This window comes from Miniopterus schreibersii, assembly GCF_964146895.1.
Source record: "Miniopterus schreibersii genome assembly, chromosome: 9".
Lineage (NCBI taxonomy): Eukaryota > Metazoa > Chordata > Mammalia > Chiroptera > Miniopteridae > Miniopterus > Miniopterus schreibersii.
In genome coordinates this window covers 83056886-83070070 of record NC_138118.1, presented here as the reverse complement: position 1 = coordinate 83070070, position 13185 = coordinate 83056886, and the positions used below count along the sequence as shown (strand labels likewise).

General features: G+C 60.2%; 1 protein-coding gene across 5 annotated transcripts in view; it reads right to left on the bottom strand.

The window, feature by feature from the left end:
* The window catches only part of DDC (dopa decarboxylase), a 44545-nt gene extending 32238 nt beyond the window's left edge, over nucleotides 1-12307 (bottom strand). The window contains exons 1-2 of one of the 5 annotated variants that reach the window (XM_081147323.1): nucleotides 12170-12307; nucleotides 427-653 (exon numbers count right to left, since the gene is read on the bottom strand). In XM_081147323.1, coding sequence (XP_081003449.1) covers nucleotides 427-627 — 201 coding nt within the window. In that variant the 5' untranslated portion in view covers nucleotides 628-653; nucleotides 12170-12307. Of the gene's footprint in view, nucleotides 1-426; nucleotides 654-1829; nucleotides 1910-9026; nucleotides 9081-11957; nucleotides 12048-12169 lie in introns of those variants that run through there. The other 4 variants (XM_081147322.1, XM_081147320.1, XM_081147319.1 and 1 more) reach the window with 4 other exon arrangements.
* Nucleotides 12308-13185: the final 878 nt, after the last annotated feature.

Here is a 13185-nt window from a genome sequence, read left to right as displayed (position 1 = left end):
AAATAGATCAACAGAACATTCCTGTGCTCGTGCGACTTGCCCTCTGTGAGCGTGGACTGCAGGCCTGCGCTGCATTCTAAGCGACCGACTTACTTCCAGCCACCCCTGGGGCTCTCGCCTCCACCCGTCACATCCGCCCGCTCACACGGCAGGGTCTCCGGCAGGGGACGGACCCAGGGAAAGACACTCACCGCCCTGGGAGCCCCCCGATCTGGGTTGCCATCCTGACTCCATCACTTCCTAGCTGTGTGAACTTAGACTAATCGCCTAACCGCTCTGAGCCTCAGCTGTAAACTAGAAATGACAAGGGCGTCTGTCCAGGGGGGTGGCTGCGAGGATCAGGGGACATGCTCCATGGGAACCCCCAGGGCCCGGCAGGTGCCCCATCGACGCCAGTCCTCCTGACCCTGACGCGGGAACACTCACCCCCGGCATGATGATCTTCTCCACGTCCTTCATGATGTCCTCATAGGCGTCCGGCTCCTGGGGGGCGCAGCTGGGGATCAGGGGGCGCAGGTAACCGGGCTCCACGTCGGGGTAGACCTGGCGTCCCTCGATGCCCTCGATGTAGTCTGCTATGTAATCCACCATCTCCCGCCCTCTCCTCCTGAACTCGCTCGCGTCCATGGTGCTGGGCGTCCTCGGGAGAGAAACTGCAGAGATGAGGAGACCGGTTGGTCAACAGGAAACCACACGGGAGTGGGGGTGTCCAAGCAGGCTGACCGCTGGGGCCGCCTGGGCAGTGCCCCAAGTGCCCCGGGGACCACGAGGTCCCACGTCAGGCAAGCTCTCCTTCTACGTGCGGAAGCCGGGGAAGTGACCCTGGAGCTGGAGACGCTGGCCGGACGCCTCCACCGCTCTCCAGCTGGTCAACTATAGACGGCGCCACATCTGGCGCTCTCACTGTCCACACTGGTGGGAGGGACACACTCGTTTCCATGTCCGTGCCAACTGTGATGATGACGCTGGCCCCTGACCAGCTATTGAATATGTCACTGGCAAGATGACAGTCTTCTTGAAGGAAAGATTTCAATCAAGAGACAAAGTGTAGAAAAGCCAGCAAGTTTATTGGCCGCAGCAAAAATATACTTGGGGCAGTGAAACAAGGAAGGGCCCAGAGGAGGCCACAGGAGGGCCGGGGCTGGGCTGCTCTGGCCACTGGGGAGTCAGAGGAAAGGGGGCTTCAGCCCGGGCTCTCTTCCGTCCCATCCCCATTTCGGTTTCCTATCACCCGTCTCAAGGTGACCGGGCTCTCTACCATAAAAACACGTCCCACAGGAGCTTCCAGCGGACCCTCCTCAGCAATTCTGTTGTTTGGCTCCCAGAAACCAGTGAGTATCTCAGTTGGAATTGGTCAGAAAAGCCAGGGCCGTATTCTCTCACCGTTAAATTAAGTCCCTTTGCAAACCCACCAGGGTCCTGGAGAAGGTCAGGGAAATCGTTCAGCAGACTCCTTAATTCTTGATCTAGTCCAGGGAGTGTACGCAATACCTGTTTCCCGTCTTGATTCAGGCCAGTTTCAACCAAGAGACAAAGCGTAACAAAGCAAGCGATTTACTGGCTGTGTAGAGATACACTCGGGGGGACCGAGTGGGCACCGCGGGGGGAGCCCCCTGGTCAGTTACCGAGCTCAGTGTTCACGGGCCCGGTCTTCCCGGCCTCCTCCGCGCCTGTCCCTTCAGCCCCCCAACCCCCGTGGGTGAACCGCCCCGTGTACGTGCCAGGAGGGACTGTCGCCCACGTAGCTGAGTGATGTCCTGAGATGGAGTCAGCGACCTGATGACCCTAAGTCCAAGTACGTGAAGCCTGTTTCGGCTTAAGATTTTTACCTTAGGCCCTGCAGACGTGCAGGAATGCACGAGGCCGCTCTACCCCTCCTCTCCCTTTGATGTCCCGGCTCCTGTCTGACTCGCTCCCTATCCTGACACTTTGATTGATAAGTTCACCGGGTTCCCACACTTCTCGGCCCTTTGGAGTCCTCCTTTCACAAACAGCTTGCTCACTGGACTCGCCCCTGCCATTTCGGTGAGATTGCAGAAGCTCTAATGCATATATGCATGTCAGTTATTTGGTTAATCTCTCCCCCCACCCCCGCGCCTTCCCTCTGAGATCGCTCAGTCTGTTCCCTGCCTCCATATCTCTGGATCTATTTTGTTCGTCAGTTTATTTTGTTTATTAGATTCCCCGTGTGGGTGAGATCATGGGATACCTGACGGGCTTATTTCGCTCAGCATAATATTCTCCACGCTGTCCCAAAGGGCAACAGATCCTTCTTTTTTACAGCTGCGTAGTATTTTTTTAAACCTTTAGATATTCGAGTGACCCCTATCGGCTTGATCCCGGGGCAGCCCACGCCGTGCGCAGGTGGGGCTCAGGGGGAGGGACTGTGTGAAGTTCAGCGCGATGCCTGGGTTCTCGGAGCACCAGCTGCCTCAAGAAAGAAACAGACACTCACACACGCACTTGCCCCCAAAGAAATATCCCTAGTGGGGCTGCAGGATAAGACCTGGTTACTATTTTAGAATCCCAGAGACCTCCCTAGGAGGCTCGTAGCGCAAACCACAGAGAATCTGGGGCTCATTTCTGTATCTGTCTGATATTTCGTGTCCCTGAGCTGGGCAAATATTGGCTAGAAGATGTAGACGGTGATAAAGGCCACGGCCGATGCCTCTCCAGGCCCCTGAAGCAGTTTCTGTTGACATAACCCGGGGGCAGCGCCGGGCAGCAGCTGAGCCCCTGGCATTTCGCGAGGAGCCCCTGACCTCACTGCACATGGCACGAGCCGGCCTCGTCCCTGGACTTCTGTCCCGGCGTCTTGTCACATCAGTGACGGGCACAGATGGTGCCAGCCCCGTGCCTGTTTTCAGAGGCTGAGAGGGAGCCACGGGAAGTCTGAAGGATGTGCCACACTGGCTGTGGCCACCAGGCCTCTAGACGGCTTGGTATTTTTTTGTTTTGTTTTTGTTAATCTTCACTCGAGGATATTTTTTCCACTGCTTTTTAGAGAGCGTGGAAGGGAGAGAGAGAGAGAGAGAGAGAGAAACATCGACGCGCGAGACTCACCGATGGGTTGCCTCCCGCACGTGCCCTGACGGGCCAGGGATCGAACCTGCAACCCAGGTGCGTGCCCTTTACTGGGACTCAAACCCACCACCTTCGGTGGGCGGGCCGACGCTCTGACCACAGAGCAGCCCCGGCCAGGGTGGATTATTCTCATGATTCATAGGATTCAGGGTCACCCACAGACACTCAGTTAAGTAACAGCTTCGTTTCTAAACAACGCAGTGCTGGCCAGAGTCCTAGGAGTTAGGAGGGAACTTAGAGGATTTGGGGGACAGCTGAACAGACAGTCGCCCTCATCACCGGACGCATCTCGTTGCTAGAAGCTTCCCTACGGTCAGAGCGGGAAGGTCCAGTCCTGCTGGGTCCCCCGCGGTCCTGTCCCCACGCAGGAAGAGCCCGGCCAGGAGCCAGCCGACTGACGGGAAAGCAGCCAGTGAGCCCTGTGCCTAGACCGACGTTTCTGTGCCCAGGAGAGAGGAGAGACAGGGCATCCCAGTCCCAGAGGGAGACACGCTTTTGGAGGCATTTTCCCGGGAAAAGCGTAAAAAGGATGTAAACGCTTTCCTTCTATCAGGATAGAAAACGAGAGCCAGGCAGGGCTGGGCCCCGCCGGCAGCGCCCGGGGTCGGAATTGAGACCACGGCGTCAGAGCAGCTGTGGGTCCTCGGAAATCCAGGCTGGTGGCAGCCGCGCCGAGACGGACGCTCTGCTTCTTCCTCCGTGAGGCCAAGGTGCCCCTCCTGAGCCTCCGGTCATTAAGCCCCTGGCCTCCCACCGCACACAGGCACCCCCCTTACCGCCGTCTTCCCCTCCTGCCTTCACTTTTGGGTAAGTCGAGGTACTCTTGTTGAAACAGGGGTCCTCCGGTCGGCTTAGGAAAGGGCTCATGCCCAGCCGTGTGGCTCCACTGGTAGAGCCTCATCCCGTGTGCCAAGAGGTCGCAGCTCGACTCCCGGTCAGGGCCATGCCCAGGTGTGGGCTCCATCCCCAGTCGAGGGCCTGCAGGAGGCAGCCGATCAATGACTCTCTCTCTCTCCCTCTCCCTTCCTTCCCCTCTCTCTAAAAAAAGTCAGTAAAAACACATTTAGAAGTTTTTTAAAAGGTGAACATTTCCATGAACTTACATGGGCCAAGTCCCACGTCAAGCTCTCTGCCTGTGATCTCTTATTTCATCTTTGCAATCACACTGTCGGGACTGTCACCCCCTCCCTCCCTCCCCAGATGTGGAGGCCGAAGCTCAGAGACTGAGCCACCTGACCCAGAGCGCACGGCCCGCTGGGGAGGTCAGGGCCACAGCGGGCCCCAAGCTCTGCCCACTGACCGGCACCTCCCGGGCACGCTGGACCCCAGCCAGGCCCGGGCACATCCAGCAGGTTTGGCCAGAGCACAGGCTGTCAAACCCTGAGAAAAACCTTAAGATCAGAAACTCAGAAAACCAGTTCCTCCCCGCGCCTGCAGGACCGCTCCCAGGGCGCCTCCCTCAGTTCACCCAGATCACATTCCTGCGCGCAGGACGGCTCTGGGCGTGGGCGGCTCTTCCCGGGGATGGTGGCCCCTGACCGCCCCCGGCCCCCATCCTTAGCCTGGGCAGCGGCCGGGATACGAAGCACCGCACGGAACTCTAACCGGGGCTCAGGACCCTGCATCTGGCTGGGCGCCCAGCACGCGCGTTCTCTCCACGCTCCAGGCCACGTCAGCAGACGGGAGGCCCCGCACAGGCCCGAGCCGAGGGGCAACGGCTCTGCCCGGCAGCCGCCTGCTGCCCATCGGCCTGCTCTGGCCTGGAGGCTCCCTGCCGCACCTCACAGCCTCCTCGGGACTGCAGTCCAGCAGGGCTGTGTCCTCTGTCTCAGCTGCCCGGGGACAAAGGACAGCGGGTCCAGGCTCAGAGTCAAGGGGCCGAGCCCTAACTGCTGGAAGAGGCCGTCTGGCTGTCGGCCCCTCCGGGCCTCAGTTTCCTCCCTCGTCCCCCGGCAGGGAGATGCTGCCTGGAGCAGGCCCCCTGGGCTGCGGCACCGTCTGGATCCTGCAGTAATTACGCCAGAAAGGACAGGCGGCCGCCACCCTGAGTGGCCAGGTCACCTGGCCACGCTCAGACATCAGGTTCGAGTGAGAGATGCGGACACGGGTTGGGCTTCAGGGCGAAGCCCGGACCCTCTGCCAGGAAAGGAGGGAGCCGCCTCGGCTGCCTCGTCCACCCCCGCGTCCCACACGGCCCCGCCGCGCGTGTTTGTTGTTGGCCGCGGGTCTCCACGGAAAGGAGCCGTTGGGAAGTGATGTCACGGTTTCCACTGGGCTCCCACGGAAAACGCTGCTACTTCCACTCACACCCCTGCCGCCGGTTGTGAGTGATGTAAAGCTGACCAAGAAATTCCTCACTGAAGCGGTTTCAAAGGAAAAGAGCTGTCAGCCGCATTACACCGGTCGGCGTTGCCCCCGTTTCCTCCTGGCTCAGACAATTCAAATACAGGGTGTCCCCAAAAACGTGCATCCGCACTTTGAGTGACTATAAAGTCCGTGTTTATTAACCTACAGTTCAATTTCAAAATTTAAGAGAATCTACAGACATAAATACTTTTTTTGGTCAACGCCTGTTTTCAAACTGGTGACCGTTCTGGTCCAGGCCCTGCTGATAATGCGACGCAATGGAATTGCCAACATCAAGGCTCATTTCATGTGGTATCTGTGGGCCCTTGGTGCATCGGCTGTGGCCAGTTTTGTCCCGTAAACTTTATCTCTCATGTGTCCCCGTGAAATAGTCTAGTGGCCTTTTAGGATAAATTTTCTCTGTCCAAAGCTTAGTCTGGCTTCACCCCTTATTTCAAATCAGTTAAACCTGAAAAGGAGTGAAAATGAAGTAAATGATCAGCTGTTATAGTGAGTATACATTATGGGGGGACACCCTATAGTGCTCAGCCCGGCTTGTATATTATTTGGAGCCCTTCTCTCCCTTACTTTCTCCGCAGGCCTAATTCCTATATTCACAATACTAATGCAGTGCCTGTACGAATCCTCACTTAACCTGCCACGAGGGGACTTCCGGGCGTTTCTGGGACACGGCTCAGTCCCATGAGGTTGGTGGGTGTTGGGAGCTGTGAGAGGCGAAGCCATCCTGTTAAATCTGTCCCTCAAAGGCCTAACTCCCCGATGAACTAAGGTGTGGGTCCCTCGGGTACTTTGCATGTTGCACAACTTCTTTCCACACAAACTCGAGTGACAGAAAAATGTCCCCGCCCTCAGGCCTGCTGGGTGAGCGTGAACACCCCACCCGTTTCTGTGAGCTCTTATCGTTCATCCACATTATAAATGTAAATTAGGCTAAAACCTTGATTACATTAATCACACTTAAAATTAAATTTGGAATAATTCGGATGGCTTCATTTTCTTTCCTGTTTGCTACCCTGACAGGTTCGTGGAGAAACCGCCCGGTGGTTTTAGTTTTCACTTTCCTTCTGTTTCCACTTTGTTCCCGTGTTTTCCAGGGAACGTTCTTCTCAGATGGGAAGCCCTCCGCCCCCCGAACGTTTTCCTTATTTTCTCCTCGATTCTTGTGCCCCTTTCTGGTCTTCCCTTGAAGCCACGCTAACAGTCCACGAAGGCCACGGCCACCTGCCTTCTCCGTGGACCCGAGACTGTCCATCAAGCCCCAGCCCCGCTTCCTGCGTTGCGGCCCATGTCCGCTCATCGTGTCGGGACGCCCGCCGCTGTGTCTCTGCGCCACGTGTCGCATGCTCTCGGGGAGCGTTTGCTTTCTCCCGAATCAGTTCCACGCTGAATACTGGCTCCTCACTCCCTGGGGCTCCTCCCTGGGCACCGGTGCTGGCCTGTCACCCCGGGGCTGAGAAGCCTGCATCGGTGGCTCCCCCAAGACAAATCCCGAGACCACATAGGCCCTTGATTGTCCCATCTTGTGGCCCAAGAAACCAAACGACTCAATGTTGCCAGACCAGCTAGGCTGGCACCAGCCGTGTCCCACGTCTCTCTCGGCACCCTGCCAGGGTGTGGGATCACTGCTGGCCTGGGAGGGCTCAGGGCGCTGGGGCCCGACCTCGGCCGCACAGTCACAGGAGCAGAGGTGGGTAGTCCTGACTGCAGGGGGCTCCTTCCCAGACACCTGCCGCCAGGCGTCCCTGCCCACCTGCCCTGTCTACTACCTGTGGCCAGGTGTGCCCTGAGGACGCAGAGTCCACAGGCCCCAGAGGGGGCTCTGGCCATGGCTGGGGGGCACCGCCTGCCACTAGGAATGTGGTCAGGGTCCTGCCCCTTCCCCACATGCAGAAAAGGGCTCTGGGGCAGCACCGAGCCCAGGAGGGAGGATGGGATGGAAACCCAAAGGCGGAGGCTGAAGGAAGCCCGTGGTCCTCGGCGCCCAGGAGAGGCGCCTGCCCCCACCTCCTCCCGAGCTGCAGACGCCGGGTCCTCCCGGCACACAGGCCCCGGGTGAGCACTTATCCTCCGGGCTCAGCCTGCGCAGCAGCTCCGCCAGCAGCCGCAGAGCTCACTCAGGACGCGAGGCGACGGGCTCGGGGAGGCGGGTGCCGCACCGCCCACCCTGCTCACCGCAGCTCCTCGGGTTGCTCTGGGCACCCGCCAGGCCAGGTCGGCTTCCTTCAGCCTGGGGCCACCACGCCCGCCACTCCCAGGGCCCAGCCCCCACGGAAAACACCGTGGGATGTGAGCCTTCCCTCGGAGGCCCCATCCACTCGGCTTTCCCCTACGCCTGAGCACCCACAGGGACCTCAGGACTGCTCCCCTAAAATATCAGGGGAGTCTCATCTCCCCAGAGACACCCCCACTGACCACCAGGCTCAGGTGGGTTTCCACGGGGACAGGGCCCCACCCCTCGGAGGTCATCCTGAAGAGGGGCAGCGGATGTAACGCACCTCCGGCCAGGTCTCTGAATGGTGGACGCGTAAGGGGTCTTGTTTATTTTAGCTTTTCGAATCCACCTGGCTGCACGCAGACACCCACCACCACCTGCCCAGAGCGGGAAAGAGGCTGCGGAGAATGGCACGACCTTGTCTCTTTCAGCAACACCCAGACACTCTCCATCCTGCCGTCTGAACTGTGCCAGGATGTCCGCTGTCCCTGCCAGGGACCTCGCAGGCTGTCCCCAAGTAGAGAGAGAGAGTCTATTTCCCTCTGGCCCCTCAGAAACCCGGCGACGGCCAGCTTGCTGGGAGGGAAACACTGCTGATGTCAACGAGAAACCCATGGTAAGGAGCCCAGACCCTGGGCCTTTGAGAGAGAAATGGGATTCGGGGGGAAAACCAGGTCAGCTGCTTGGGTTTCCCCTGGAGATGGGCAGAACAAATACCCACTGCGGAAGGGCCACTCAGCAGGGTTCCCAGCCCCTCCCGCTCCCCCACCTGCTGTTTACCTGCTTATTAATAACACAGCTCCCATGTTAACCACCTACGTGCCCGGCCTTTTACAAACACCAGACCTAGTTTTACAAGCTCCCCGTGGGAGGCCACCCTGGGCTCCCTTCGCCGTGAGGGCAGGGGCCTGGGCACTGGCTGAACCCCATGCAGACTGGTCTGCCCAGCCCCTGCCTCCCCCTCGCCTCCGCCTCCGCCTCCGCCTCCGCCTCCTGCCCCAGCCCCGTGGGCCCCAGATGGCCCAGGAACCAGCTGGAGCCCATGTCCTCACTCCTGTGTCTCATCAAGGCTCGGAGAGAACGCTGCTCAGAACCATCACAAGTTCCTGACACAGCCTGACTTCTTGCTCAGAGGGGACGCACAGAAAGCAGGCGCACTGGGCGGGCACCTGCGTCCTCGGAAAGTTCCCGTAGCATCCCCACCTGCACCCGGCGGATGCCAACTCATCACCACGGAAGGAAATCGGCCCCAGCTGGGATCAACAGGCGCACCTCCCTCCAGTCCCTGAGCCTGGGTCGTAGCGCCCGGGAGCCGGCTCCCCAGGCCGGTCCCCAGACTCTGGGGACAAAGGGTGGTACTCACAGGCAGCCGGAGTGCTTGCTATCCGTCGTCCCTCTCTCCCCGGTGACAGTTGAAAGGCACAGAGGATGCGATTATGCGATTGCCATTTATGTAGACAGAGTGTCCGCCTCCCTGAAGCCAATCAGAGCGGCGCTGGATCCGCTCATTTATTGGCAGCGTCTTCCCTCCGCTGCCTCCTGCCCGCCCCCAGGACACCGGGGCCAGGGAGGGCAGAGCAGGGCCCAGGGGACAGTAGAGCCTGCCGGGGCTGGAGGCGAGGGGCCGAGGGAAAGGTTCCTGGGTTCCCAGCTCACGGAGAGGGACCCAGACTCTGCCAGGGCTCCTGGAGACCCTGGGCATCCTCTGAGCAGGCTCCGTCCCGGGGTGACGAGGGCCGGCCGGGCCTGGGACGCCAGGAGCGCTCGCTCTGTGACAGCGCTAGGCCACACCGGGCCACACGCTGGGCCAGCTCCTCTCATCTCCTTCCCGGGGCTACCGGGACCCCTGTGCCAGGAAGGACCGAGGCTCAGTGTGCCAAGCTCCTTCGCTCTTGTTCCCTATCACAGAGAAGCAGAGGCAGGTGAGGATCGAACCCAGGCCCATCTAACTCAAGGCCCTGTTCTTTCACCCTGGAGCTACCAGCATCCAGAACACACAGGTCTTCACAAAGCGGCGTGGTCCCTCTCTCCCCTCCACCTTCCCGGGAGGGCTGGTCAGGGCAGGAGGACAGGGCCCCCTTTGCTTCTAAGGGGAGCACAGAGAACCCTGGATGTGGAAAGGGGGACCGGGGGGAGCCACTCAGGCCAGGAGGGGCAGGGGGGTTCCTCTGCTCCCATCGCACACCACACACACACACACACACACACACACAGGATGTAGACACATTCACACCCACACGCACACGCATGCAGGCATGTGCACATGCTCACCACATACATGCAGACACCCATCCTCAGGGCCCGTGGCTGTCAGGACCCAGGAACTCCACCTGCAGGGCCATCCAGCCTGGTTCAGTTAAGCAGCATCTCTTCCCAGAGCCTGTGCTCTCCCGGGGTGGAGACCCGTGGGCTTGAGCAGGCCAGGGGCACAGGGCTGCCCCCAGCAGGTGGGCGGGCTGGCAAGGGAGCTGGCACAGGGCCGCTGAGGGACGGGCTGGGCATGGCCCAAGGGGCAGTGGAGAGACTGGGCCCCTGTGCGTGGGGCAGGGCCAGCTCTGGTGGGGAACCACCCAGCCAGGAGGAAGCTCGGCCTCAGCCCTGGGAGGTGGACGGCCCGCAGGGCAGAGGCAGCTGGCCAGCTCCCCGCACTGAGCCGGTGGCCACATGCAGGTGGCGTGTGCACAGGGCTGCGGCCGGGGTCTGGGCCCCTCTGCCCTCTGCTTAGGGCACACAGCTTAGCCAGCGCAGCCCGCGGTAGCCCCAGGTGACACATGGGGGAGACACCGGAGGGGACACGGGTGGGTGGGGGGCTGACCCCAGCTCTGACCTCCGTGGGCAGGGGGGCATCTTGCATTTCACAGTCACCGTGATAGTACCTGGCATTCCAGGAGGTTTCCAGCACAGTCATTTCACAGGCTCACTCAGTCCCTCACAGCCACCTCGCATGTGGATAATATCGTCACATGCCCTGGGAGGTCAGGACACTTGCCCGAGGTCACAGGGCTCACAGGGCTGAGTGGCGTCACCCCACGCTGCTCCCAGCAGCCAGCCCGCCCTCCCGCTGGGCATGGCCGGGTCCACTATGGGGTCCCGGGGCAGGGTGGCGGACAGACCACAGACCAATAAACAGGAGAGAGGAGTCCCCAGCTGTCGGCTGTGCCCGGCGCTGCCGAGGGCCTGAGGAGGGCACAGCTGAGCGGAGGCCCGGTGGGCAGGCACGCGGGTGGCGCTCGGAGGACAAGGCCGGCCCTAGGAAGCGTGTGCGGGCGGCAACGTGCTGCAGGTGCGTGGGGCAGCCCCCCAGCTTCGCTCAGACGAGTGAAAGAGTGACTGGGTCTGAGGCTTAAACACGGGGTAGAAAGGAGATGTGGGCCGGTGACGACGGCGGCCGGGGCGGGACCAGGCTCTGAGGAGGGCCTGTCCTTGCCCCCTGAGGGGGACGGTGGGCCCGCCGCCGGGCCATCTACGGCGCCGATGACCAGACAGGACAGTGGGGCGGACCCGGACAAGAGCCGTGCTAGAGTTGTATGAAGAGACTTATAAAAGCGTCGAAGACGTTAACCTGGATGCGTGAAAACCGAGGCCGTGCGTGGGTGGGGACACGCGATAGTGCAGCCCTTTCCATTTCCCTCAAACTGATGAGCAGATGCAAAAGCCTGTCGTTGCCCTGGCCGGCGGCTCAGCGGTCAGAGTGCGGGCCCCGGGCACCAAAGGCCTCGGGTTCGATTCCCAGGCAAGGGCCACGCCTGGGCTCCAGGCAGGACCCCGGCCCCAGTCAGGGCAGGTGTGGGAGGCCGCCCACCGATGTTTCTCCCCCCCTCCTTCCCTTCCTCCGCTCTCTCTAAAAATCAACAGAAAAAATATCCTCAGGTGAGGATTTACCAAAAACCCCCCGAAAGACCATTTCAATATGAAAAAGACAACGCGATAGAAATAGAAGCATGTCTCAGAAATGCAAACAAAACGTCTCCTAAATACGTGAGAAGGTCGTCCTTCTTGGCAGTAACCAAAGATAAGGGGAGTATGATATTTATTAATCATCTGCCCTGTGCCAGATATTCCCAGCCACTATGTAATTTAACCCTCAAGCTACTACAAACACCCCATTTTACAGAGGGAGAAACAGAGGCTCCAGGGTGCCCAGCACCCAGGCCGGGTGGTGAGAAGCAGCAGAGGGGGCAGAGGGTGGGTCGGTCCTGCCTGGGCCCTCCCAGCACCCAGGCCGGGTGGTGAGAAGCAGCAGAGGGGGCAGAGGGTGGGTCGGTCCTGCCTGGACCCTCACGCCCACACCCACCTCGTCAGACGGACAGCAGCAGGGACTGTGCCCGCCGGCACCCAGCGCGGATCCCACAGCCCGAGACGGCGTTAAACACCAGTAATACTCTCCAGCCCGCAGGGGAATTAACCTTTAAGCAGAAGCTCTGATCTGTGGATCCGGAGGTCGAGGTACAGGTGTCGCCATTTCCAACAGCAATAATCTGATTAAGACTAAAGGCCGAGACTCACCTGCTGGGACGTCTGCTCCGTGGGTCGGCTCACGGCAGGAAAGCCCCTGGCGTGGGGCTGGAACGTGGAAACAGCCCGGGGCTAGCGCCGGGCAGCTCTGCCCTGCAGCCTCGAATCCACACGTTCGCCTGGCTTTGCCTTTGCAGCCCGTGGGCTGGTTAAACATTAATTTCTGTGATAAAGCCTCGCCCCTGGTGAGCTCTGTGCCCATCCACACCGAGCAGTGCCCTGCAGAGCGTCAGAGCCCCGTCAGCTCGGGGACAGTGCACGGACCTCAACATCCCTGCCTTGTCGAGACTCAAGACTTTTCATGATCCAAACGGAGGCCTCGTAAGAAATCCTTAGGTGCTGCTGTTCCCATTCTCCCTCCTCAGCCCTCGGAGTCGGGAGGGTCAGCTGTGCGCACGCAGGCCAGCTGCAGGGTGCGTGCACACAGAACGTCTCTCTGATGCTGAACACACACAGGCCTAAGGACACGTGCCACCAAGGGGGGACACCTAAGGACACGTGTCACCAAGGGGGGACACCTAAGGACACGTGCCACCAAAGGGGGACACCTAAGGACATGTCCCACCAAGGGGGAACACCTAAGGACACGTGCCACCAAGGGGGAACACCTAAGGACAAGTGTCACCAAGGGGGGATGCCTAAGGACACGTGTCACCAAGGGGATCACCTAAGGAAATGTGCCACCAAGGGGGGGTGGCTGGCAAGGAGCACATGATCGGCAGCCAGAGTGTGTGGGGCCGAGGTCTGGTCCAGTGGGATCTTTGTCATTGAGAGCTGCCTGCAGCCGAGCCATCGGCCCCAAGACCATCCTCCCAAGACCACAGACTGGTCCCACCTCAGCAAGAACCTTCTACATTCATTTAAATTCACACACACTGTTCGCTGCAGCCACGGCGGCCACGGGGTTTAACTCCTGCCTCCAGGTGGAACTGGGTGTGAATCTCCATGTGGGCAGCTCTGTGACATTCGGTGACAGTTCACCGCCCTCCTAGCCCCCGTGGCTTGAG